Source organism: Paramormyrops kingsleyae, chromosome 13 (assembly GCF_048594095.1).
Source record: "Paramormyrops kingsleyae isolate MSU_618 chromosome 13, PKINGS_0.4, whole genome shotgun sequence".
Classification (NCBI taxonomy): Eukaryota; Metazoa; Chordata; class Actinopteri; order Osteoglossiformes; family Mormyridae; genus Paramormyrops; species Paramormyrops kingsleyae.
In genome coordinates, this window is record NC_132809.1 from 22,292,382 (window position 1) to 22,320,250 (window position 27,869).

The 27,869-nt window shown below is 41.5% G+C and overlaps 2 protein-coding genes across 2 annotated transcripts; one reads left to right on the forward strand and one right to left on the reverse strand.

Annotated features, from left to right (window-relative positions):
* Positions 1-5,805: 5,805 nt before the first annotated feature.
* Positions 5,806-7,275, forward strand: LOC111845756 (uncharacterized). The gene is made up of 2 exons (XM_023815393.2): positions 5,806-6,486; positions 7,189-7,275. Exons 1-2 carry the CDS (start codon positions 5,806-5,808, stop codon positions 7,273-7,275), a joined length of 768 nt encoding a protein of 255 aa, XP_023671161.2.
* Positions 7,276-15,265: 7,990 nt separating this feature from the next.
* LOC111845750 (aminopeptidase N) lies at positions 15,266-23,834 on the reverse strand. Its single transcript, XM_023815383.2, has 20 exons — positions 23,139-23,834; positions 21,734-21,876; positions 21,450-21,574; positions 21,198-21,324; positions 20,934-21,088; positions 20,726-20,839; positions 20,460-20,603; positions 20,260-20,325; positions 19,365-19,430; positions 18,888-19,060; positions 18,605-18,684; positions 18,157-18,290; positions 17,948-18,003; positions 17,718-17,865; positions 17,481-17,572; positions 17,261-17,371; positions 16,827-16,994; positions 16,309-16,449; positions 16,119-16,200; positions 15,266-15,777 (listed from the first exon to the last, which is right to left on the reverse strand). Exons 1-20 carry the CDS (start codon positions 23,789-23,791, stop codon positions 15,625-15,627), a joined length of 2,931 nt encoding a protein of 976 aa, XP_023671151.1. The 5' UTR covers positions 23,792-23,834; the 3' UTR covers positions 15,266-15,624.
* Between the last annotated feature and the right edge of the window lie 4,035 nt (positions 23,835-27,869).

A 27,869-nucleotide genomic window follows, 5' to 3' on the forward strand; every position in this document is an offset into this window, starting at 1 on the left:
TATTGCTACTAAAAATGCTAAAATGTCTGCACTGAATGGTCCTGCTATGAAGCCCCACAGGTGGACTTATGTTCTTGTTATTTTCCTTCCGCTAATGCTAATGAATACCTACAGTGAAGGAAAAAGGTCCGTATTTCCACTAGGATACACTGACATGAAAAATAATCAGAGCTTTACCCATGAAAGGGGAATGGAGTGACTCTGTGGAGACTCTGCCAGTTAATGTTGTTGATCACTCATGTTTTATTACAGTTTAGTGACACTTCTGCAATAAAAGGAAAGAAGGATAGAGTGACAATTAACAGGCACATTGATTACAGATGAACACATTTCAGCCATTCTGTTAACCCCCACCCAGCCCTAAGCTTAACCACAGGCAATCAAACAAAATATGAAACTTTTGGAATTTTTAATTGCATTCACAGATCATTGTGGAGACCTGAAAAATGGTTTTTATCACACTGTGGGGGACATTTGGACACACACACACAAACACACACACACCAATTTAGAGACACCAAATAGCCTTAACTGCATATCTTTGGATTGGAATTTGCATGCTACGCAAACCCCCCCACACACACAGAGCTCCAAACCCCCCAGCCTTGAACGCTTGCAGCAGCTACGCCACTTCCTTTTATATCCATTTCATCCCAAATGACCTCACTGGCGTTAAGGTCAGGTGATTTTGCACCCATGTCGTCACTTTTTGCTTCCCTTCATCGTCCATCTTCCTCAAACACAGCATTTACAGTGAGCACATCGCTCAGTTCATCCAAAAAAGGCTAAAATACAAGGTGCTCAAAAACACCGTGAGTGGCAGCGTATGCTATTAAAACATTGGAGGCTTTCATTAGTTTTAAATATGACAGTGTTACTGCTGTGCATGTGTGACAGCCAAAGCAACGTTTTTCTGTACACGAGGTGTGTCTGTACCCAGAGAACGAGGCCAGTCATACGTTACCTAATGCTGTCAGTGAAGATTAAATCCCTTCATAGGCAGATACCTTTACTGCAGTTGTTAGTATGAACACAGCATTAGCAGTGTATGAGTCATTAACCCCCAACATAAAACAAAGGGTTTGTTTGAAAGTCATTTATGAGTATTTGCCAATGCAGTCTGATCACCTCGCTCTTCCTCAGATGTCCCAGTGCTGTGTGACGGAGAGCCGGAGTGAATTCATTTCATTTCATTCCAATGCTTTTCATTTCATTAAACACGGAAGTTTTATTAATTTATCAATGCTATTAAAGATAAGTAACCATTTGTGCATAAAAACACATTATTGGGGAATTCTGGCATATTATGGGTGGGGGGAGGGACATTGTACATATATTTTTAAATTAAATTTTAAAAATTAAAGCTTTATTGTCATGTGAGTACAATGTACTAGATACATATGAGTATTTTAACAAACTATATAAGTGATAAAACATTCCGTTAAAACTAATTCCAGAGAACATTAGCTTAACTCCACCCAGAAAGCACTGGATAAGTTGGACAGGTCTGGACCCCTAAAATGTCACTGATTGGATGTAAAGGCCAATAACCCTCACTGCAATTTGCATTGTAATTGAACCTCTTATCACCAGCATGATAAAGAGCTTAGCATCCACATGCTAATACAAAGAGAGGTGGCAAGCTCGAGTCCCGGTGCTAAATGGGAAATTAGCCAGCTTTTATCTTGTCTTATTTATCTTAGGTATTTATTTGTTTTAAGCTGTCAATAAAAAAAGGAAACAATGATACCAATATGTGTTTAGTCTTTCTTGGAAGATTTTGAAGTCTACAGTTAAAAATATTAAATTGATAATCTGAAATGAGATCAAAACTGTAGGTGAAATAAAAATGTTCATTTCTTGCGATGATTAGATTGGTAAGACACAAAAGAAAGGTTACTATGGAGAGGCCAGGGCACCATCTGAAGACAGTTTTCAGGTTAAAATGACATTCAGGTCAGGATCTGCTCTTAGTCCCATGCCCATCCAGGACGATTCTTCCGTAACAGCAGAAAGAATGGATTAATTAACGCATCCCACAGGCGCAAAGATGGCTCTCTCGCGCCGCTCTGTCTGGGGAGAAGGATCCCATCAAAGAGCCTAGCTGGCATCCTACCCTATCTGCTTAATCCTCTAATGCGTCAGCGGCAGGTGGGACACGTGTCAGGGACTGGAGTCCCAGGCAGTCATGTGGGGAATTAGAGATGAGCGGTTACTCCACAGGTGTGTGAAGTTTATTTGATATGTAAATAGACATAAGCTCAATACACAGATAAAGAACTAACTGGGGAAAAGTTTTAGACGCTTTGCCACTTATCAGCGAGGGAAAAGCAACCCAAAGTAGTTCACGTTTTCTTCCTAATTAACTTTTGATTGTTCGGGACCCAGTAAGTTTCCTCAGCCTTCTGAAGTTTGGGGATGACTAGCAGGTATCTAAGCGCTGATTATACGGATTAAAGGCAGTAGTCTTCTGCCTTTATAGTGAAATACTGATGTGTCTTTCTAACTTAGGAGAGTGGAAGTGTTTTTATTTTAAAAAGTAGTCATTTGAAGACATTTGTTTATATAAGTACTCATGTGTAGAAGCTATAGTACTTATTTTAGCATGTTGGGTGATGGCTAAGAAGCAGCCGGATTGCCCTGTACTTCCTGGATTTGGGATTCAAGTCCGGTATCTTCTGAATGTGTGAGGAGGAACGCTTTTCTGAATGTCAGGCTCATATTGCAAAACCAGATATTTAAAACAGTACAATTCTATCATTTTGTAAATTTTGATATTTGATTAAAATGTGCTGTACATCTCTATTGTACACCTCAAAAAACACTTTCAGAAGTTTCGTCACATAGTTAACGCTTCGAGTCTGTGCTTTGAGGAGAGAAACAAACTGTGTCCTAATTTGGGGGTCTGCATCCTCTGTATGACGCGGTATACTCTGTATACGTAGCCTTTGCAAGCTGGGTCCTTCTAAAAATCTTCTGATGAATCTTGGGATAGGCTGGGCTGTGAAGGATCCACCCAATGGTCCGGGAATGGAACACATTTCTAGGCTGAATTTTAAGGAACACTTCAAAATGGGACAGAGAAGCTACACAGATGGGAGATGGGAGCCGCTGTTTCCCACTGCCCGCCTCTCGCTGATAAGCAGGATTGCAGGAGTGAGATATGGCGTACTTTTGGTTCTAAAACGGATGAAAAGGGTGACCCTGCAGACCCAACAGCCAAAGTATACAAATGTTGGTACAGAAGGGGACAACATGCCTAACCTGGCAAAGCATCGGTCTCTCGCGCACCTTAATTTATTTAAAGGTTTAAAGATCAACAGGTGTGCATGATAACAGACGTAACACACGGCAGTGGTGGTTAAGATGTTTCGTGTGTCTGTTTAAAGTTACGTTTAGCCTACGTGTAAGTACACTCCTCAGTGACGAAAAGTAGATTAAGGGTAAATGACACAAGTATGAACGTAACATCAGTGTGTTATTAATGAGGTTTTGTAATAGCTGAGGCCAAATTAATATCAGAATCTATGCATTGAATGGAATTTAATTAATCTATGCATATTTCACTGATGTTAAAACTGTGTTACAGGCTGTTGCTGTTGGTTTAATCCATAATACATAAATGTAATGTTTTGCAGTATCAATTTAGTATTGATACTGAGGTACCAAAATTGGTATCAAAGTCAAAATTCTGGTATGGATCCAGCTTTAGTGCAGATTTTGCATGTTCTCCTGGTGGGGTTTCCTCCCAAGGTCCACACACATGCATTTAGGCAAATTGCAGTCTCTCTTCTGCCTGTAATAAGCCACACATTACCCTGACTAGTATTAGTCATTAGTAGACTTATTTATAAAAATACCAGAAATCAGTTAAGATGAAACAGTATGTAACTTCAAAAACATCAGTAAATCTTTGTGGCTTTACATATCAACATAATAACAACTGTAATTCAATTCCGCGATCAAATCATTTTGTTTCTAGAGTATCACAAACCAAAAAAAACAGACAAATAAATCTGTCATTGTCACTCAATCCACACATGCACTCACCTCGAAATAGACAACTACATCTCACTAGTAGCTTTGTATATAACACAATAAAATATATATACTATATAGGCAGCAATTTGTGTGTGCATATGTACTAAATCTCCCCACAACGTGATGAATACCCATTTTTTTTTTGCCTTATGGGGACCAGTTTCTTGGGAAAACGCTATTTTATAAAAATCTGTGACTGCAATGGAAAAACTAAAAATGCAAAAGCTCTTGTATTTTGTTAGGTTACTTATGGTTATGGTTAGGGCTGGGTAGGGGTTAAGGCTGTCATAGTTAGCATTAGCATTTTTCCCATAGAAATGAATGAGCGGTCCCCAAAAAGATATGATTACACGACTGTGTGTGTGTGTGTGTGTGTGTGTGTGTGTGTGTGTGTGTGTGTGTGTGTATGCTTGCACCCACACATCCAACCCAGTAGCACTGATCTGCTTAAAACCAGGAGTAAAATATAACACACCAGTCTGTGGGAAGATCCGCTCCAGACCAATTCCACCACTGGTGCAATCCACAAGTGCAGTGTTGGGGGTTACTGAGGTGTCACTTAGCACCTCTAGTGGGGGGGGGCACCATGAGGACGCGACTCTCAGTGCTCACATCACTTTTCTATTGCTTTTGCTTTCCATGTATGACCGTCAGAGGGAAAAAAATCAAAGACTCTTAACCTCCAAGTTCTGAGACCTGCTTGTTTCTAAAAGTTAATGTTATTCAGACAAGGTAACCTAGTTACTCATTAAACATCCACCCAACATGTGAACTAGTCCTAATGGTTCAGATCCATGTGCTAACTAGTTTACTCCAGTTCTGCCTGTTCAAAGACAGTCTCAAACAACATTTAACTGTGTGTATTCAGGAGACCTTGATCTTGCAGAAACCTTTTCGTGTTATGAGTGGTCGCACCATTTCTCACAAAATAAATTGCCAGAGCAGGGAGGCTGGTATCCCATGATATTTGCCAGGATCTACATACACCATTATCTTTGGGGTTGAGAAGGAATAATTTAATACCAATTAGGATTCAGTTAAAAATTTAGGAGGCGTTTATGCATTACGGCATACATACTGCATACAGTATTTTTATGGTTTTATGCTGTAGAAAGTTCTGATTCTTAAAAATAAATACAACCATAAACTTTAATGCAGGATGAAAATGCTGCATGCAAGTTGACTGACCCCGTGGCTTATTTTTTTAACCAAGAATTGTAATTACAGATGTAATGCATCCTTAAAGCTGTTTCTCCATTTCCCAAAGCAACACTTAGACCTTAAGAATTTAATGACGTCAGGGTGTGAAACTGTCACACCTTCCAGCAGGCACACTTCTACTGCTCTGGGAGGGGGACACAAGCCAAACAGGGCATGGACATACCTACCAATGGCCAGTAATTAAAACAGCAAACTAATTAGAGTTATATGTTCTTTAAAGATCTTTTTAATGGCTGTGCAGGTCTCTGTGAAATAGTCAGCGGGCAGAATACGCTCTAACTTTTTAATCCCGTAGCTGGTCTTAAGTTGGTCACATTCTGCTACAGTTTTATCTTCTGCAGCTGTGCTCTGACACCTTGGTCCGGGAAAGGGGACCCCCCCTTCAGTGCGAACTCTCCTGTGGGCCTTTGAAGTCACCCAGCAGTCCAGGAAGGTGTAACGTCACACCTCACCCAGGATAAATTCAGAAGCAGCCCTCAACTCGTCAGTCTACACGACACAGCCAGACGCAGAGCATCTCCAAGCCGAAGCAGCATCGTGACCATGGACACAGTTTTCTGCCAGTTTTTATGCAGTGACCAGTCAGCATCCAGTTGCAGTGGCTTCTTGGAACCTCCCAGTGCAGCATCCGATTCTGGCTACTACAGCGCCTGCAGCAGCCTGTCCCCTGCCTCGTCCGTAGACTCGGGCTGCTTTTCTCCCTCACCGCTCCTCTGGGGAGCAGCACAGGAGGCCGCAGACCTCCAGGGAGCCGCAGAAAGGAAGCCAGTGCCTCCGGCTCAGGAGAAGAGGAAGTCCAGGTCGAAGTATCCAGGGAGAAAACGGCAGAGCGCCAGTGAAAGGGAGAAGCTGAGGATGAGGGACCTGACCAAGGCGCTGCACCACCTCCGGACCTACCTGCCCCCCTCTGAGGCCCCCGCCGGACAGACCCTGACCAAAATCGAGACCCTGCGTCTCGCCATCCGCTATATCAACCACCTGTCGGGCCAGCTGGGTCACACGGAAAACACCCAGTTCCATCCGACGGAAAATAATACCTTACTGGGCTCACCCGAGTTCCAGGACTGCTACCAGTACAGCTCCATACCAAGACAGTGGGAGCCAGAGCAGATGCTGGGAATCTCCCAGTTCAGTGACTCACGCTACCAGGCAGGACCCTCAAGCCAGAACAGCCCTCAGCAGATGGACGGCCACATGCTGATGGGAGAAGCTTGCTTTGATCAGGTATGAATGCCTCATTACTTCAAAATAACTAGATCATACTATAATGTATAGTGTTCTCAAATGTGTGTAACGTAACAAAACAACGATATACAGTACTGTGCAAAAGTCATAGGCAGGCAAAGAAAATGATGTTTAGATTATCCTCGTGTTGGTGTAAAACTATGATATTATGCCTGTCAAAGTGTGTCAGCTGAGCCATTTCAGAACCTCTGCTAAAATCACCCCAGTATTTGCAGCGACCGTCCAGTGCAGCCATGTATGTTTTGACTTGGCCACTAGCCGACCTCATACAGCGAGTCAATCTGTCACTGACTTTTTAAACCAATTTATTTAATTATTTAATAGAGCTGTTGGTGAAATTTAACAAAATCGTGGAACGGCTGAGGTGCCCCTGAGGAGAGGTTTGGGAACTGAAGCGGCGTTCATCTAGCCATTATTATAGAATATATAGAAATTATTACTAGTTTTTATTGTGTTACTCTTAATTTGCACATGTTCTAATGTTAAATTACACTTGCTACCCAGATAAACAGCTTTAAACATTTCTTGGACTGCCTAAGACTTTTGCACAGTACTGTACATCCTAGCATGCATTTAATGTATTTAACACTGTCTATGCATTTCAGTCTACAATAGTCTCTGTGTCCATTGCATCTCTCCTGAACACTTAGAGAATAACTGTCTTGTTGTCATCTTCCATAGATGTTTCCCCAGATGTGTCAGGGTGTCAGACAACAGTGTGTGGACTATGTGTCATGGCCAGTGTTGGATGAAGCTTTTCTGTCCTGAAGATACAGCCTGTGGAATATGTGTATTATCGTGGCATGCGGCAGCGACAACTCCAGCAAGGAAATGTCAAATTAATTTATTATTTATTCTAAGTTTTATATTTCAATATGTATATAATTTATTTTTTGTTAATAAAATAAAACCTTTGAACAAATTTCATTTTATTGGTTTATTACTGATTTTTTTTTCTATAATGCAGCTATTAAGTGTTTTATATACAACATAAATGATTACACAAGCAAAGAACAAACTAGAACGAGCTTGGATTATTCTGATGAAATAATCCACGTATTACAGTCACAGGTGAACAAATATAAACATTGTAACACAATGATAAGTGACTAGCTGGCTACCAGCATGTATTTTAATGAATTAATACTCAGTAACGTTCATACATATTGTGGACTAAAGTGGCACTTTGTAGATTCCTAAGATGGCAGGATGCAAATGTTAGTTCTGAACCATGATAAACCTCCGTCATGGCAAACAGCTCCGTCATGGCAAACAGCTCCGTCATGGCAAACAGCTCCGTCATGGCAAACAGCTCCGTCATGGCATGCTGAAGTTACATTATGGCATGGGGCATAATTTAAGTGTGTATAAGCAGTTCAACTACACACACACACACATGCGCGTCGACATGTATCCCCCCTCAGCAACACGTGTGCCCACACACACGCACACATATATCAACACGTACCCCCCTCATCGACACACGTGCACACACACGTTGGCACGTACCCCTTTCTGTGACACGCGTGCCCACACACATGCAAACACACACGGCTCCAAGATGATTCCTGTTTCACCAGATCCAGATCTACTTCTATCCAGGATTGATGCACAGTTTCATTCCACCAAATTTTCACTCACACCCTTGTCAAGAGTAAAAAATAAAGAACAACATTAAAAAGGAGATAATCTCTAATATTCAGACCAGTGGTCGGCAAACCTAAATCCTAATCCATTCAGTGGCTCCACACCTTGTCTCTAATCTGAGATGAGGCAATTGAACTGGACTTAAACTCACTCCCTATCTAACCAAAACAGGAGAGAAAGGCAAATCAAACAAAATGGCCTGCACTCCTACAGGTTTTATAAATTATATGTGATGGTCACAGTAAAAAGGAGTTATGTAAGTGTCATGATCTGCCTCCGTCTTGTCCCCGTTTGGCCAGCAGAGGTCACTGATCACCTTGTTATTCACCTTGTTCCCAGCCTTCATGTCTTGCCAGGTTACACCTGAGAGCTCCAGCTTAGTCATTGTTGTCATATGTAAGGTCTGGTTTGCCTACCAAATAAAATCCTGATCTTTTCCCAAGCAAAAAACTGAGATCAGTTAAACAATTGTTCAGGGCATCAATGGGGCAAAAGTGCAATATTTCAGGGACTCATTGTAATTATTGTAAATAGAACCACTCCAGTGCTATTTATATACTCCCAACTTGTATATTTGTATGCACAAAGAGACACTCAAAGTTTACTGGTCTGTATTGCTTGTGTTCTTACTTTGTATGTGTATGCAGAGCTAAGATAGTGTTGTGTTGAATCTATTTCAGGGGACATACCTAAATTCATTGCACATTCGTTTAATGACAATAACGGGCATTCTGTTCTATTCTATTCTATTCATATATGACAAACCACAGTACTCCACTGCCTAAGCATGCCTATTGAAATTAACTAGAATGCCACTAGCAGGCTAGCAAGTTCATTCAGAAATTCTAGAACACAGCACTGCTGTTTGCTAATTGCTGTTTTTTTCAGTCCTATAATGACATTCAGTGAGCAATATCTGATAGTATATTTCACCACATACTTGCACCAAAGCGTCTTCTCCTTGAATTACTGGTCAACAAAAAAAAAACAAAGTTCACAAGGAGCAAGCTGGTCCCAACAGGATGTGTCACGCGTTTTATTTTCATAAAATACAGTAATAGACTATATTTAAAAGTAAGCCTGGTGATGAAGGTTCTTAACGTGGTAGAAAATAAATAAATAAAATGACATATTTTATTAAGCATGTTAAGTATTTTAAATATATACAATCTTTCAAAATATTTTGTTACAAATTATATCTAATTTTTTCCATCCAGCAAAATACAAATTACAAAATACATTAAAAATAATTAAATAAATATTATAAATACATTTAATTGAAATACTGCCCATATCTGCACACATGCAAAATTAGTATAGAAAAGAAGGAGATTGGGGGAGCAGAGACATTACATTCATAAGGCCCAACATACAAAATCCATTGTGCACTTGAGTTAGATCACTGGGAGGTTCCAAGAAGCCACTGCAACTGGATGCTGACTGGTCACTGCATAAAAACTGGCAGTGTGAGAGCTCTGTCAGAGTATCTGCTCCCTTTAGGCTCTGAACTGCCTCATTGGTGCCACGGAGCAGTGATGTTACCTTTGAAACTGAAGCTCCAAGACGAGTATTATGCATGTCTGCTACAGTCTCGCTTTGAGGGTTGTCTTGTTCTCCAAGAATCAATGGACTAGAATGGCTCAGTGCTTCAGAAAGCCTCCCTTCTCCATCACTATTCAGATACACGCACATGCAAAGCCCTGAGGCCCACTGATCTGCCAAAAGGTTCATCACGCGGAACCTCATTTAACACGGTGTACAGTAGTGATACCTACTGGTGAGTAAATATAATGTGCAGGTCTAACGTGATGACTTGGCTAAAAGGATAGAAAAAATAGTCTGTAATAAATATGTGTGGGCTTCAACTGGGCAACTAATGTGCTTCCATAACTGGGGCTGAGAATATACCAATAATTTGAAACCGATAAGGAATCAAAAGGATGTCCTGGTCCACATCATCGATTGCGTGATTTGCTAAGAACCATTCAGACCTGCCATACACACCTTAGAGCCCTAGTTTCAAACTCCTCACTAGAATTGATTCTGTTTCTAATAAGGATTTGGTGGAGAGATTATGAAAGAAATGTTAAAAATATGAAACATTCAAAATTATATTTTCATTATCTAAATATCAACTTAATAAAGAGATATAATGTGAAATCAGCACTATTCTGATTTGTTATATCTGGCCCGGGGTTATGTACTGTGAGAAACTTGTATCCATATTTACCTAAAGTCATTTATACAGCAGCCTGCTGATGGCTGTTAATCTTACAAAAAAATCCAGATATGATCCCAGGAAAGTCATAAGATTGGTTACGTTGTATGACTGATCCACAGTGAAGTCGTATTACAACAGCAGTAATACATGGAATAAGTGGAAGGGAATAACTGCAGTACTGATAACACTCATACCTGGGGCCCGAATCACGCAGCAAGATTTGCTGGTGAGCTAGATAACTTGTCAGATTTAAATGGACTTTATCTTTGTTCGGTTACATTTAGCCTGGGCTACCTTAAATCCAACCGTTTATCTGGCTAAGCAAGTAATCTGGCTTCGTGATACAGGCCTCTAGGAATTCATTGGAAGCCCAAAACTGTCATGACAAACACGTTTGTGATAAGTGTACGCAAACTTTTGATCACAACTGTAGATGCAAAAAGTCGTTTTGGTTCACTTTCTGTTTTAATATTATTATCAATAACAATATTTATTATTGGATAAACCTGCTGGGTCTTCTGTTAGGAGTCCTACAAATATCTTCCAAGAATATCTGTCTGTGTAGATTAACACAGCATTATATTTGGTTTATGCTGAAGCCGAAGAGGTACGTTGCAGAGCCTGTATTTGGCCCATTAGTTCATTTGATGGTGCAGATACTGTGGGTTTTCCATTGGTACTCATGTCAGTTGTGTATTACAGTGGTGAGTTTTGTCTCCATCCAGGACTGGACTGGGATTAAAAATTGACCCTGGACTTTTGGGGTCCCCTGCAATAAATTTTGCTGCTCCATCCCAACAATACCTGGGATGCCAGATGGCCAGTCCAGTCCCTTCTCCATCTCACCTCCATCTCAGTGGGCCTCATTACTGGATTTCTCTTCAGCTATTACGCAATGGTCGTGGCCACAGCTCCTACACCCAGAAAAATACCGACCATTTCCCATGGCCTTGTAGAACCCTTGTAGAACCTCTTCCACATGTCTTTTGCTTCCTCTTTCCAACTTTTACTTCCTAAGTAGAGATTTGAAAGGCAGTGTGCATTTCTGTGAGTGCTCTGTCATGCTGTCTATAGTAGTGGTACCACAAGATTTGGTATCGATCCAATACCAAGAAAATACAGGGCAAGTATCGCCAATACGATACCGAGATCTATACTTTTTTAATAATTAAGGTGGATGCATCATCAAATTGCTAAAGCTGGATTCATTTTCATTACTTTTAAGTGTTTTTGTGTTTTGTATTAATTAGATAAGAATTTGGACAGAATTTGGGCAAAGTCTATAAGTAAAGAAATATTGCAGCGTGGAGGTACCGGTGGGCAGAGCCGCATGTTGGACTGATGCCAGCTTGTAAATAGTTCTCAGTAATCGCTTGTGTGATTATAAATCTGCTGTGTGTTTTGTCATGTATAGTGGTTAAATGTTTATTGTTGTACGCAGTGTGTGCGTATTTGTGCGTGCTGAAGCATATATTCTAATCTTAAACCTAAACCTAACCCGTAAGACCTAACCAAAATCCCAAGACGGTGGAACTGCACATGTGCTGAAAGGCTCGATAGCACGTCTCCATAGGTAGCTCAACTCGTCAGAACGCCGGGCGATGAGCACGGTGGGTAGTGCGAGTATGTGGGTTGTAGTAGTATGGGTGTAATAAACGCCATCTGGTGATTAAACCCCGAACTATCTCTGCTGTATAATTATTGCAAGCATGGTTCGGCGGCCCACTAATTCAATATGTTATTGTAAATATTATACTGTGTGTGTGTGTGTGTGTGTGTGTGTGTGTGTGCAAGTGAGGCTGTCTGCTTGTCTGGTGCCGCCGAGTCACGTGACAGCCGGGAGCAGCAATCGAGCGCAGCAGCGCGAACACAGACAGCCGCAGTGCATTCAGGACAGAAAACGAAACTGAAGTATCAATCTCATTATACTGGTATTGATCAATATCAATACCAACATTATTATCGATATTATCTGTACTTGGATCAATCCGCCCACCACTAGTCTATAGGTCCTGCTGTTTCCTGAATTAATAGCTAATCCATTAACATTGCCAAGGTTGATGGAACAGGCCATGTGTTTGCCAATGAAAACGATCAGCAGGGTTAAAATGATAAAACAGAAAAATAAACTAAAAAAAAAAGCCTTTTGCTTCCTATTTAAATAATAGACATGTTTCCTGAGAATCACATAAACATTTGGACTGTTTACATCCTTTGATGCACAGACTTTTTGTTTAGAGTGAGAATGTACTACTAAACTGTGAGAATGGGAAAAAGTAATTCAGAATCACACTAAAGGGATTAAAGACGATTTGTCTAATACATAATTTTTAATGTTAGGAGGAAACCTACCAGGAAAACACCACCGGCATATAGCCAGGGTGGGGATCAAACCCATGTTTTTGACCCAAATGAACTCTGCATTAAATATTTGCTTAGGTTAAAAAATTTACTTAACATTATGCTAACCCAAATGAGGTATCTTACACAACTAAAATTTCCATTTATCAATCCATCTTCTAGGGCCTCCTATCCACAGTTAGAGCCAGGGCAGAAATCAAAGCTTTTGCCCTGAAACCATCAAACTGCTCCCTAACATGACAGCCCAAAGGTTATTTAAAATTATGATAATTCATTTAATTTCCTTCATTTCCATCCATTTCCTGAATACGGTCTAGGGTGTCTACTGCTATTTTGTTTCTGGGTGAGTCTCCAGGTCTAACATAAGTGTACCAGATACGTAGTTATGGAAAATGGATGGTTATACTGTATACCTAAAATATCTTTTCCAATTGTTACTTATCATATGATCATCTGCTTCTTTGCCATTTTCATAATTTGCACTCTGTGGAAGTCTTCAGGGTCATCTGCCAGATCTACTGTAAATTCTGTGTCCACCCAGATGTACAGATATACTTATTTGGTAGATTTCAGTCAGTAAATCCAGTTTACTGGAGTGAATGAGAATCAAGTCTTTTCATGATTGATTTAAGCATAATGATACATAGCTGTTTCAATGCGTTAGTGTCTCAGGTTGCATGGAGAGGTGAGATTAACTTTAGTTGTTTGTTTGCCACAAGGGGGGGGGGTTATTGGCATGTCATTTTCCATTATTGCTGAAATAACTAGATTGATGGCATCTTACCTATAGTTTTAAAAGCGATGAGGGATATTATTAGCCAACCTTTAACTTTAATATTCCAGAAATCCTTATCTACTGGTGTGGTACCTTCAGATTGGAAGCATGCTAATATAACACCCATATTCAAAAAAGGGGATGGAAGTAACCCAGCAAACTATAGGCCAATCAGTTTAACTAGCATTACTGGAAAAATAATGGAAGCTATAATCCAAGTGAAAATGGTACAATACCTGGATGCAAATAACATTCTGAGGGATAGCCAACATGGACTTAGGAGAGGTAGATCCTGTTTAACTGATTAACTTGAGTTCTTTGAGGAAGCTACAAGAGACATTGATCACAAAAAGGCTTACAATGTGATCTACTTAGATTTCCAGAAGGCCTTTGATGTTGTCCCCCACAAACGGCTCTTGCTTAAACTCAAAGCTGCAGGGATTTTAGGAACTGTAGCAGCTTGGATCGAAAACTGGTTAACAGATAGGAAGCAGCGAGTAGTTATTAGAGGCACAATGTCACAGTGGACCTGTGTTCATAGTGGGGTACCGCAGGGTTAAATTTTAGGAGCACTATTGTTCCTAATTTACATTAATGATATTGACACCAATATGTACAGTAAACTGGTTAAATTTGCAGACGACACCAAGGTGGGTGATGTAGCAGATACTGATCTAGCAGCAGAGAGGCTACAATGGGATCTGGATTTAATTAGCGACTGGGCTGATACCTGGCAGATGAAATTTAATATAGATGAATGTAAGGTAATCCATGCAGGAAGCAGAAACATAAAGTACAGATATTTTATGTGTTCTATGGAAATAAAGATAGCTGATTATGAGAAAGATCTCGGTGTGTATGTTGATGCTTCCATGTCCCACTCTCACCAGTGGGGGGAAGCAATTAAAAAGGCCAGTAGGATGTTGGGTTACTTCTGTAGGTGTGTAGAGTTTAAGTCAAGGGAGGTGGTGCTACGATTATATAATTCCTTGGTAAGACCCCACCTAGAATATTGTGTGCAGGTTTGGTCACCATACCTTAAGAAGGACATTGCTGCCTACGTTGGGTGCAACGTAGGGCTACGAGAATGATTCCTGGTCTTAGAGGAATGTTTTATGAGGAGAGGTTAGTTGAGCTGAATCTGTTTAGCCTTGAGCAAAGGAGATTAAGGGGGGACATGATCCAGGTCTATAAGATTCTAACAGGTCTGGATGCTGTTCAGCCAAATGGCTATTTCAATATTAGTTTAAATACTAGAACTCGTGGCCATAAGTGGAAATTAGCGGGAGAACATTTTTAAATAAATTTGAGGAAGCACTTCTTTACACAGCGTGTAGTGGAGTATGGAATAGTCTTCCTGCTAGTGTAGCGCAAGATAAAATCCTGGGTTCCTTTAAATCAGAGCTAAAGAAGATTTTAACAACTCTGAGCTATTAGTTAAAATGGCCTCCTCTCGTTTGTAAATTTCTTATGGTTTATTTTTTACACAAAGTCTGCTTCATCTGGACAGTTAGCTGTTCTGTGTTTTGGCATGCAGAGATTAATAATGTGCCATCAAACCTGATAGTAGTGAAACAGAACATCTTTGGAAAGAACTGGAACATAGAACCAGAGCAAGACAGATGATTCTCTTCATTAATGGAGAATATTGATGCTTTAAACCCAAAGTGGAGCACGACATGCCATATGCCATCTTCATAAAGAAACCCAGAAGCCTTTATCTGTACATTAAATGAATCTAAGGGGAAGAATAATTAATCGAAATCCATCATTTATTAATCAAAGATTTAATTTATGTATTTATAAGATTCAACAGAAAAGTATAAGCTCTATTGATAAATGCCAGAAATACTGCAGTGATGACACCACTGTTTCAGATCACTAAACATCAATGAAGTACATCGTTATGCTTTTATTTTGGGGTTTGAAAAGTTCCTCCTATGTTGGATTTGTGGATTAGACAAAAGATAAAATAAAAAATTCAGCCAAACCTAAAAAATAGGCAAGTTCCGGTCAATAAATTAAATAATGGGATGCGTGATGAAGGTCATAGTCCTGCCCAGAACTGGTGTATATTTCAGGAGACTGTTGGTACCACATCAAGCCACTGTCTTCACCCAGATTCTGTGGTGAACCACTGCAGAACACTGGCTTTGTTCTCTGCCACCCATTTCATATTGGCTTTTGTTCTTTCAATGGACTGATCCACTGCCTGTGTGCCTGACCCGAGTCCCGTCCCCGCGTTGTCCTTCTTGAATTGTTCCAGCTGAGAAACCACACAAGATATTAATTAATATCATTACCACGTATTGAAATCACTTATTGTTGTGTTTCAATTTAAATGCAGCTGCTCAGCTCAATGTTAGCAAAACTCTGCCTGTCTGTTTTGTACCCTGCAAACCTGTACAGCTAACTGGTACAGAATATGAATGGGTTAAATAAGAAAATACAAAGAATACAGAAGTCCGTCCCAGTGTAACGTAAAATTATGTCAGTTAGCTCAAGATGTATGGAAAAACATATGCATAAGGCATTTTTAAACATGCTTTGGACATAATTTAATATTGTTATCAACACATGGTTGTCTGATGGTCGAGCTTGTTTTACCTGTCGGAGTTCAAACGCTGTTGAAAACCTCTTGGTCACGCCGTTGATGAGATTTGAGAAGGAGAAAGATCCACCACCATACCTAGATTTGGGAAAGGAGAAATCTAATTAACGTTTATCCAGAAAACGAACATGAGCGGCACAAAGGTAATTAACGAGTCCAGTATGGGTTTATCCAAATTCAACTCACTGGGAAAATATATCATCCCATCTTGCTCGAACAAAGTCCCAGGCTAAAGGCTGCCCCACTACATTGTTGGCGATGTATATGATGGTGGAGGTAGCATCCTGTTTACGAATTATTTTGGGAACCAGCGTGTACTCCAGATACCTGGTGCGCAACAGAAAAAAAGAAAACAAACTGAAGTTACTTATGAAAACAGATATTGTGTAATTTCCTATTTTGCATGTAAAATAGAGGCGAGAAATGCATGTTTTTACAGTCTGTTAACAATTATTCCTATTTAATAATTTTCCATAACGCTTTGACTGGTATGTGCAGTCATCATCGTCATTGACACTGATAGTGACACAAATGAAAGGGACTAGGCTCACCCAATAAGAAATCCCAGCTGACACACATACTAATGAAGTATATATGTCATATACACATTTCTGACTGCTGAAGCAGTCTAGACTAGAAGCATTTGTGATTCCCTGATATTCCATCAGTTCATGAAGTTACGTGAGAAGATGAGCTGAAACTACCTGTTGAGTAGCCAGGGATACTTTGTGCAAGCTAGGGCAGCTCTCAGCTTCTCTGCTTCTGATGCAATGGAGGCATTTTGGAACATTTCCCAGCCAAAGTTCCATTCCTTGTCCCCTCCTTCAGCAATAGCACTGCAGTACACTGTGCTCCTCAAGTTGGGATGAATTCTGTTCACCAGAATCACAGAGGAATGCATTTAATGCTTTATATTAACTGCACCTTCATAATTCATTCATAATGCACTCATAGAACATTCAGTGCATATTCATAATGCATTCAGAATATTCAGTGCACCTCCATAATGCATTCATAGCACATTCATAAGCAGTATGTAAATATACCTTAACATCCTAAGATACAGTACCTAAACAGCTTTACTATACATTATATCATTAGCATTATTCGAGATGGGAATAATAATCAGGGAACTCACGGGTTGTCATTTGGATTCTGCATCCATTGTGTGTACCAGTATTTAACCAAGTCCTGACAATCCTTGAAACCAGTGCTGCATGCGATTTTTATGGCGTTCACCTCATTGTACCTGGTCACATGACAATGCTAGTGAAAATATATCCAACAACAAAATCTCTTCATAGAATTCAAATGCTCTTGCTGTGTACCGAGTGTTCTGGGTTGGCAGAGATACTTACTGGTCCATATGGTTGTCAGGTACCTTTGTCCAATTATCAGTGATTTGAGTGAAATGATCCCACAGAGGTTTGATCTGCTTCCCAAGGTAAGCCTATCAAAATGCAGAAATAAAAACAATAAAATATGAAAAAAACCATCAAAGAAGGGAAGAAATGCTAATTATACAAATAATAATTTATCTCATTCATTTCACAACTATCCAGCCTGAAAACGGTTGGGTTTCAATATGAACTAACCTGCAGTGGTCCGTAGACTTCGGTGCGATCAAACATCAAGATGAAATAATCTAGGTTGTTAATGGCCACCTGCCATGGTATGTACTCTGTTTCATTGTAGAGATATTTAGTTGTTCTCAGAGCCAGTGTTGTGCTCACAATTTTTGCCCTTTGAAATGAATAAAAAAAGGGCTTTATGCACATTACAAATCACGTGGACATTTTTTGGGCATTACTGCTAAAATTCCCACCTGGCCAGGTTGAAAGAATCATCCAGGATTTGGCCCCTGTTGATCACTGGTATCTCCTGCACACAAAGAAGACAAACACAAGTTCACACCCTGTAATATTCTCTGACCCTTTTTAGTAATTGCTGTCCAAGTAATTGCTGTCCGAAAGGTGCAGTATCGCTCTATTTAGCATAGCTCATCTATTAATGTGTCAGAATTATGCCTTTTACCGTGTGGTTTTCGGTGAGCTTGGCAAGGAGCCGCTCCCAGTTATCGTTGTCGTAGTTCACCCTGTAGTACCCAGTGACATCCAGGTTCGCAAGCAACCAGTCATTCCCATTTACTGACATGTTATCGTTTTTATCTGTGTGCGGGAAAATTAAAGTGCTCAGGCTTCACAACACTTCAGTACAGAGGTAGATAGTTTAGATCCAGAGTACAAATCCAGACCAAGATTTTGTTTAAACCAACCAGTTGAGTGTAAAGAGTCACAGTCACAGAGTACTCAACTGGTTGGTTGAAACAAAATCTTGGTCAGGATTTTTACTTTCTGGACCTGAACTATCCATCTCTGGATAGTACAGTGCAGTCTTCCTCTGATGTAATGGCCCACACATGATTTTCAAGCTTGGAAACAATATATCTGATGATACTGAATTGCACTAGGCCAGTTCTTACCTTCTTTCTGCTGTAACCAGTAGACTTTTTCCTGCTCTATTCCTGTCTTCATCCATTTTATGGGGACATACCACTGGTAACTTTAGTCCAAAAGCAGTTACAGATATTATATAATACCCAGTACAGATATCAGTAGAATGCATCAGTAGCATACATTTCACTGCATGTTGTACCTGTATAACTATGCATGTGACAAATAAAGAATCTTGAATCTAGAATGATTACACAGCATCTACAATTAAGCCTCTTCCCCTCATTTCAGTTCAACCTAAATCAGACATACTTGAATTCAGATGGCCTGGTGACAACAGAATCAGGATCCAAGAGGAAATGTTTCTGAGAGACTGTTCCTGTGGCCGTGTTTATGGTCACCACTGGGAATCCCATCTGGAGAACCCAGCGGTCCATGATGTCACGGACTGGATGGAGTAATTCGACTCCTGAGGTATCCGCAGCCTACATGTGACAATATGAACAACATATCCCTACTGCAGCCATCACTCATTACATAAGTCTAACTCTTTAAGTGGCATGTAAAAACATTACTGATGTTCTTTTTGAATAAACCTTTAAACTTATAAGGAATTTCTTACGTGACCTGCTGTGAAAAGGCAATCCATCAGTGTCTCAGGTAACAGCTAGCAAAAACCTACTAACAAGTAGCAGTTATGTCTAAGACTTTGATTTTAGGTCTTACGTCAAAATATCCATGTTTTGTTCACTTGTCTGTCAATGTTGAAACATACTGAAGGAAACTTACTGTTTGAAGATGGTCCCAGAGGTCTGTATATACAGTGTTATTGTAGGCAAAATGATTCAGGTATGTCTGTGGAAAAGATGCTTTGTTTTATTTATGTTACCTTATGTTAACTGTTATGATTGCATTGATTGTACATCAAGTTTATACATCACTCCTAACAAAATCATTACTTATACAGTACCAGTCAAACGTTTGGACACACCTACCCATATAAAGGTTTCCTTGTGCTATTCTCTACATTTTAGAATAATTACAAAGACATCAAAACTACGACATATATAAAATATCAAATATGTAATTATACACTGACCAAAAAAGTATTAAGCAAAAAATAATAATTGGTTTGGGGGGTGAGACTCAGAAGGTTGCCGGTTCAAATCCCGTAGTCAGCAGAGTGACGCTTCTTCAGCTGTCCTGAAGGAGGCCCCACGCCACCATTGGGCCCTTGAGCAAGACCCTTAACCCCAAGTGCTCCAGAGACTGGATGACCCTACTGTCTCCTCTATGCCAGTTTCACGAGGTGGCCTCCTGGATGCTTCTCCAGCTGTCCTGAAGGAGGCCCCACGTTTGCTGAGCTCTCATTGGCCACTTTTCCTTCACTCTCTGTTCAAACTCCACCAAAACCATTTCTACTGGGTTTAGGTCAGGTGACTGGGCCATGCGATGCTGTTGATCACTCTTCTTTGTAGATAACTTGGGATGTCCAAACTTTTGAGTGGTATCATATATATACAAGTTATTATGCTGGAGTTTTTGATTAGTTTCCTTGCTTTTATAAAACACATCAACCAAAACTGGAACATACAGGATACTCCTCTGAGGATAATCTCTGTGACCAAAGCTGTTGCGTGAAAAACACAAACACAATTCCATGCATTGAGTTACAATGACTTACACTGAGCCCTTTGGTAAAGACGTCCTCTGTGAGGAACTCAGACAGCATCCTCAGTACTGATGCACCCTATGGAAAAAAACATTCACATATATATGTTTGTAGCTTTGTCAGAGCCTAAATAACAGTATTAAATCTCAATACAACATTAATCTCAATACAATATTAATACAACAAATATCAAATACAAATAATGAGGAGACCTTGCTGTAGGAGATAGCATCAAACAGCTCACTGATCTGCTCTGGCTTGTTGATCTCATCCTCCCTGGATGATAGAGGGTGGGAGGAGGCAAGGGCATCTATGGCAAATACTCGGTAGACGTCTCCCAGAACAATCAGATCTTTCTGAGCAGGACAAATAGAGAGAGAGTCATTGAACTGGACTAGCAAAAAGATGCAAAAAATGGCTTTCCCCATTGCCATGCTGCAAAATGCAACTCTTTCAGATTAATGAAAGTCATACTTACGATATTCCAAGTGGGCTCAGCATGGTCTGCCCCAAGATACTCAACGTAGGATGCAAAGCCTTCATTCAGCCACAAGTCATTCCACCATTTCATTGTCACAAGGTTTCCGAACCACTGCATGGAAAATTCAGTGGAGATGGTCAAAAACTACATAGAGGGAACGTCACAGTGAGACACACAACAGAAAAGTGCCCGCCGCAATGCGCACCATGTGAGCCAGCTCATGAGAAATGACGGTAGCGATCCGCTCCTTGTTACCGTTAGACGAAACCTGGGGGTCATAAAGAAGGGCTGTCTCTCTGTAGGTAATCAGCCCCCAGTTCTCCATTGCTCCAGCATTGAAGTCAGGCAGAGCAATCTGGTCTGGAGACAGAATGATATTATATTATGTTCTAAAGTTGTATAACTTACAGCAGTAGTCATCCAACAAGTGACATTCCAGTTTAAATAATGTATAAAAATAATGTTTTACCGGACTTGGACAGAGGGTAAGAGGCATTATAATACTTCTGAAAGAACTGGAGGATGGGACCAGTAATATTAAGGGCATATTCTCCATGTCCATCAGCAATGGCTTTCTTGCGGGCCCAGATTCGGATCTAAAGAATATGCCAAACAGGACAGTCAGATTGCATGTGTTCATGAGTCTAAGTCATTATCAGATTAATGATGAGCTTTATGCTAATGGCATGTATTCTTTTAAGATATGTAGTAAAACCGTTACCAGAACATCGTCCTGCTGTTCAATGCTATCGTAATCGCTGACGATAAATGCCAGCAGGTACGTTGACATCCTCTCCGTGGGCTCAAAGGTGGTCGAAAGAAGATTTCCCTCAATATTCTTTGTGTCTGGAAAAGTGCAGAAAACACCAGCAACCACAGGTGGATTGGATATCTCTGTGGCATTGTTGTCTTTCTTTTAACTTACTTACAGACACTTTTATAAGATCAATATTAGACCTGGCTTTTTGCAGAGCAGTGGTCCGGAAAGCTAAGATCTGCACTGACCAATTTCCTTGCCGTTTGACAGGGCCTTTGTCTCATTGTCATGGATCAGAGTGATGTGGAAGACGGCTTTCATCGCTGGCTCATCAAAGCAGGGGAAAGCCTTCCTGGCGTCTGTGGGCTGCATCTGTGTTGTAGCAACAACCCTAGAGAGTGGCAAAAAAATTGAAAGGCTTGAAGGATCTGACATATTCAACAGCATTTAGGGAGAGACACAAGATGGCTAGAATGCAGATATTGTTGATGTAATATGTATAATATTTTTCTTCCATCTATCCATCATCCATCTATCCATCCATCCATTTTCTGTACCCACTTCTGTACCCACTTGGAGGTCCAGAACCTGTTCCAGAAGCTACAGGCATAAGGCAGGGAATAACCCATGATGGGCCACACACACACACACACACACCCTTATGTACTGGTGTACATATCTAAATGGGGACCTTCCATTCATTTCTATGGGAAAAACCCTAATCCCAGTCACACCCTTAACCCCTACCCAACCATATCCATAACCATAAGTAACCAAACAAAATACAAGACTTTTGCCATTTTCACTTTTTTTGATTGCACTCACAGATTTTTATAAAATTGAGGTTATTGAAATGGCAACCTGAAAAATGTCCCCAAAAGTTTCAGGTTTTACCACATTTTGGGGTCCCCAAATGTTATCTATGCAAACCCACACACACACCCATTCACTCCTACGGACAGCTTGGTAACTATAACATTTTTCAGCAATGTTGTATATAAGAGGGTTTCCCCTGATCACTGGTTTTCTAAAAATTGTTAAATGTACAGAATTACAGAGTAGCTGTGAATTACTTCATTGATCCATTCATTAATTCGTCCCTGCATTTCCCATAATCTATTAGCCAATGCAAGGGGTTAGTGAGCCTTGATAATATATCCAGGAATCATGAGGCAGGAGGCAGGGGACCTACAGTATCACTAGCACTCACACACTAAGGGCAATTTTTACAAATGGTTTTGGACCATGAGAAACAGAAGTGGCAATTTCAGGTCCAGAAAGTACAAATCCAGACCATGATTTACTTTCAACCAACCTGCTGAGTACTCTGTGACTGACTCTTTATGCTCAACTGGTTAGTTGAAAGTAAATCATGGTCTGGATTTTTACTTTCTGGACCTGAAATAGCCACCTCTGATGAGAAGAACCTCACACTAATGCTAGTAGGGCATACACATTCCAGACACCCAGAACCAAGCAAACCTGCGGGTATAAAGAGGTGAGTCCACACCATTACCATCTATCCCAGAGCACCACTTTTATTTTTAATTTAATAACTGTATCTGAAAAATTTGCTCGGGGTCTTCGTAAGTAATGAAGCACAGATTGCTCTGTAGGAAACATTTAAAAATAGCTCCAGAAAAACTGACTTACTTCGTCACGTTATCTTCAGAATATTCACTCCTGTAGAAACCCCCAAGGTCATCAGCCAGCTCTCCTACAAATTCCGTGTCCAACCGGTAAGACTTTCCATGAAGAAGATTGCCTTTGAGCTGGATCACAAGGAACTGTGTCTCCAATTTTAACCAGGTGGTGTTAATTGTCGGTGGATTTGGGTCATCGATTCCAGTCAGAGTCGCATGGTGTTCATCAAATTTTGTATAGTTCAACTTATTGGAGTGTATCAGGATTAGGTTAGTGGCCTGCAAGCATTTGAAGACAACAAAGGATTTGCCTGTGAAGATGAAAATGCCAGATTCGTTTCGTTGAAGTCGAGGCCAAAGAGTAATGTTGTAGTACTCAGGCATTAGGGTATCTGGTAGCCTGTATTTGTCCCATGGTTCATTTGATGGTGCAGCTGAGGTGGGTGCTGCGGTGGTGGGCGCTGCGGTGGTGGGCGCAGCTGTGGTGGCCTTGGTAGTGGTGGGACTTGGCTCCGGTTTGCCTTCAGTGGGCTTCACCTCATTCTTTGATTTCTCCTCAGCGTAGACGACCGATAAGGCAATGATGGTGGCCACAGCTGCTGCTCCCAGAAGAATAGCCACCACCCCCACAGCCTTGCTGATGTAGAACCCCCCTTTCCCCATGTTCGATATCGTTCACGGTACTGAGCAAGAGGGACAGTATGGTTTGTGTTGAGGCTTTTTATTTACACTGTCTCTGGACTCTCCTCCCACCAGGGTTAATAGTTAATTTCTTAATATAGATTAGTGATGGTCGAAGGCCAAACAATGTTTATCACTTTTCAATGTGACAGTAAGGATTGGCGTTGCTGAAAAAAAACACACACACACACACACATACTGCATTCCAAGTCCAGATGCAAAACCACAAATCAGTACATTGGAAATCGTTCTAAGACCAACATCTTACTCAATGAGGACCTAATGTAACAAAATATCTTTATAAACACAAGCCCCTAGGTCGTTCTATTTCATAGCACAAAACGTTTTTTTACAGAAAGATATTAGAGCTTTCTTTCACCTTGTAGTGTCAAATAAGTGCCATTATATACCATTCTTGAGGAAAGGAGATTCAATGATGACAGTCTTCAATCAAGTGTTTAATAATTAGTGAAACGGAACAAAACCTCAGAAGGGCTAACGCATTTGGGAGCGGCTGGCAGGGGGGTCACCGACCGCACCTGCCAGCCATGCACAGGAAACTAATAAAAGACCCCTCCCACCCCCGCAATGGCCTCCTCGCACTGCTGTGGTCAGGCAGTCGCTTCTGCAGCCTGAAGGCCAGAAGGGACAGAATGAGGAACAGCTTCCACCCTCAGGCCTTCCGCGTCCCTAATGAGGACAATCCACAGCTAACAACTCCTTTGTATTGCATACTTCCTTCACAACAATCCACAAAGGAGGCAGAAAACTATTTCACTACAAAGTAATATTATGTATGATTGTGTACCATAACAAATAAAACTTGAAACTTGAAGTCTTTCCCAACCAATCAGGTGGCTAACTGTATCTCTTTGTCTCTGTCTTAATGTCCATGTCATGTCAATATTATGTTTATATCTCTTAGTATTCTATTTATTTATTGCTTCTCATCTGCAGTACGACAAGAACGTACTTCAGCTTAATGTGTGACTCCAGGCATCAAATATCTAAAGCTGAAAACAAAAGACTCTTTGACTTTGACTAATCAGTTTTTTCCAGTACAATGAGATTCAGGACATGTAGGACGTGTGCTGTGGGGTCAAATATGCTGGTTTTTGTTCCATATGAAATAGGGCACCTTTCACTTGACAGGCTGAATTTGTGAGTTGTCAAAACAAACATGGAGGAACTGTACACTTATCATGTGACTAAGACCCCCTTAGAAACCCAGCCGACAGCTAGACGAGACACAAGCCAATATGTATTCTTTTACTGGAAAAATGTATCTACAAGGTAGTTGTCTGAATTATAGATGGATAATCCATTGACTGGAAACTATGGCACAGACATCAAAGTCCAAGGCATTTAAAATGTGACAAGGGAACTTCATGTGCAATTGCAACAATAAAGTCAAGCTTTACAACTTCATATCATGTAATCTCAAAGTGTGCTTCAATTTATCACCATCAGTGTGGAATTATTGCCGTTTCTCGATCACCGGTGTCAGACCATCACAGATAACAGAAGATTTAATCTGCATGAGCAGCTGCTAAAACCAGATAAATAGATTACTGCCATTCTTAATTATAAGTTTATCCCACCATTATTTTCTGCTTAGTTACAGTATTTAGCAGTTAGCATTCACGTGGATATACAGATGCTCCTCTACTTACGAACTTTCAACTTATGAACTTTCAGACATACGAACAAAGAGGACTGTAAGTCCAAATTGTGTTCATTGGGCTCCCATTTCCTGTCCGCAACATCAATTTTTTTTTTCTGCGCGCCGATTCCGCCTAGTACGATATCTGGCCACTACTCCCGCCGCGCAGCAGCGTAGCGTGCGTACTCCCAGCATACTAGCTCTTTATACTTGCGTATAGTTTTAAAATGATATTGAACAACAACTTACGAATATTTCACGTTACAAACAGCTGTTCGGAACGTATCTCATTCACAAGTAGAGGAGCGTCTGTACTCAAAACAGGGTTATAATAATTCTGATTCTGTATATGCTGTATAAAGCAGGATGTGGGACACATCATGGACACCAATTCACCACGACAGTTTCTCACCGGAAACAAGTCTGACTTATTGCCGCCCATGGGGACCAAGTTCTGGCACCGGTCATACAGGGACCGAACAGCCCTTAAAAGGAAGCCCGGCACCCCATACTCCCGGAGCACCCCCCACAGGACTCCCCGAGGGACACGGTCGAATGCCTTCTCCAAGTCCACAAAACACATGTAGACTGGTTGGGCAAACTCCCATGAACCCTCCAGAACCCTGCGGAGAGCATAGAGCTGGTCCACTGTTCCACGGCCGGGGCGAAAACCACACTGCTCCTCCTGAATCCGCGGTTTGACAATCCGGCGGACCCTCCTCTCCAGAACCCCCGAATAGACCTTACCAGGGAGGCTGAGGAGTGTGATCCCCCTATAGTTGGAGCACACCCTCTGGTCCCCCTTCTTAAAGAGGGGGACCACCACCCCGGTCTGCCAGTGCAGAGGCACTGCCCCCGATGTCCACGCGATGCTGCAGATGCGTGTCAGCCAGGACAGCCCCACAGCATCCAGAGCCTTAAGGAACTCAGGATCTCATCCACCCCCGGGGCTCGGCCACTGAGAAGTTTTTTAACCACCTCAGCGACCTCCGCCCCAGAGATAGGGGAGTCCACACCCAAGTCCCCATACTCTGCTTCCACATTGGAAGGCGTGTCGGTGGGATTGAGGAGGTCTTCGAAGTACTCCCTCCACCGACCCAAAACGTCCCGAGTTGAGGTCAGCAGCACCCCATCCCCACCATAAACAGTGTTGATGTTGCACCGCTTTCCCGCCCGAAGCCGCCGAATGGTGGACCAGAATCGCCCCGACGTCCGGAAGTCATTTTCCATGGCCTCGCCAAACTCCTCCCAAACCCGAGTTTTTGCCTCAGCGACCGCCGAAGCCGCACCCCGCTTGGCCTGCCGGTACCTGTCAGCTGCCTCTGGAGTCCCACAGGCTAAAAAGGCCCGATAGGACTCCTTCTTCAGCTTGAAGGCATCCCTCACCACTGGTGTCCACCAGCGGGTTCGGGGATTGCCGCCACGATAGGCACCGACTACTTTACGGCCACAGCTCCAGTCAGCCGCCTCCACAATGGAGGCGCGGAACATGGCCCATTCGGACTCACTGTCCCCCGCCTCCCCCGGGACATGGGAGAAGTTCTGCCGGAGGTAGGAGTTGAAACTCCTCCTGACAGGGGATTCCGCCAGACGTTCCCAGCAGACCCGCACTATACGCTTGGGCCTGCCAGGCCTGGCCGGCTTCCTCCCCCACCAGCGGAGGCAACCCACCAGCAGGTAGTGATCAGTTGACAGCTCCGCCCCTCTCTTCACCCGAGTGTCCAAGACATGCGGCTGCAAGTCCGATGACAGGACTACAAAGTCCATCATCGAACTGCGGCCTAGGGTGTCCTGGTGCCAAGTGCACATACGAACACCCTTATGCCTGAACATGGTGTTTATTATTAGTGTTATTAGGGTTATTATTAGTGTTGATAATGATGCAAAATCACATGATACCAGACCATGAATTCATGGTCAGTAAAAACTTCACAAGGCTTATCTTTTAACCTTTGATATGCTCATAACTATGGAGCAATTAAAGATTTCAGAGACGTTCCAATATCACTGCACATTAACTTCCTTTGTTTTCCAGTGATCCGATGTCTCAACATCCTGCATAAGTTACTGCAGCCTTTGGTGCTAAGAATAGTTAATCATCACAAATGTCTAACTGTACCAGCCGGAAGGAAAACAGACACTACAAAGAAACAGGGAATGAGCAGCACGTAAACACCGCAAGATGTTTCAGAAAGTAACCCACCAGTAAATTTCAGCAGACCATTCTGAAAAATTGTGCTAAAGCTAAAAAGAAAATAACAATAATTAAAAAAATAAAAACAGAAATTGGAATGAGGCTGCCACTCCTTCTGTGTGATTTTCTAGGGACCTGGTGATGTTCAATCATTGTCAGGGACCATCAGTGCATGTCCTCAGCCAAGGGCACCGTCTGTCATT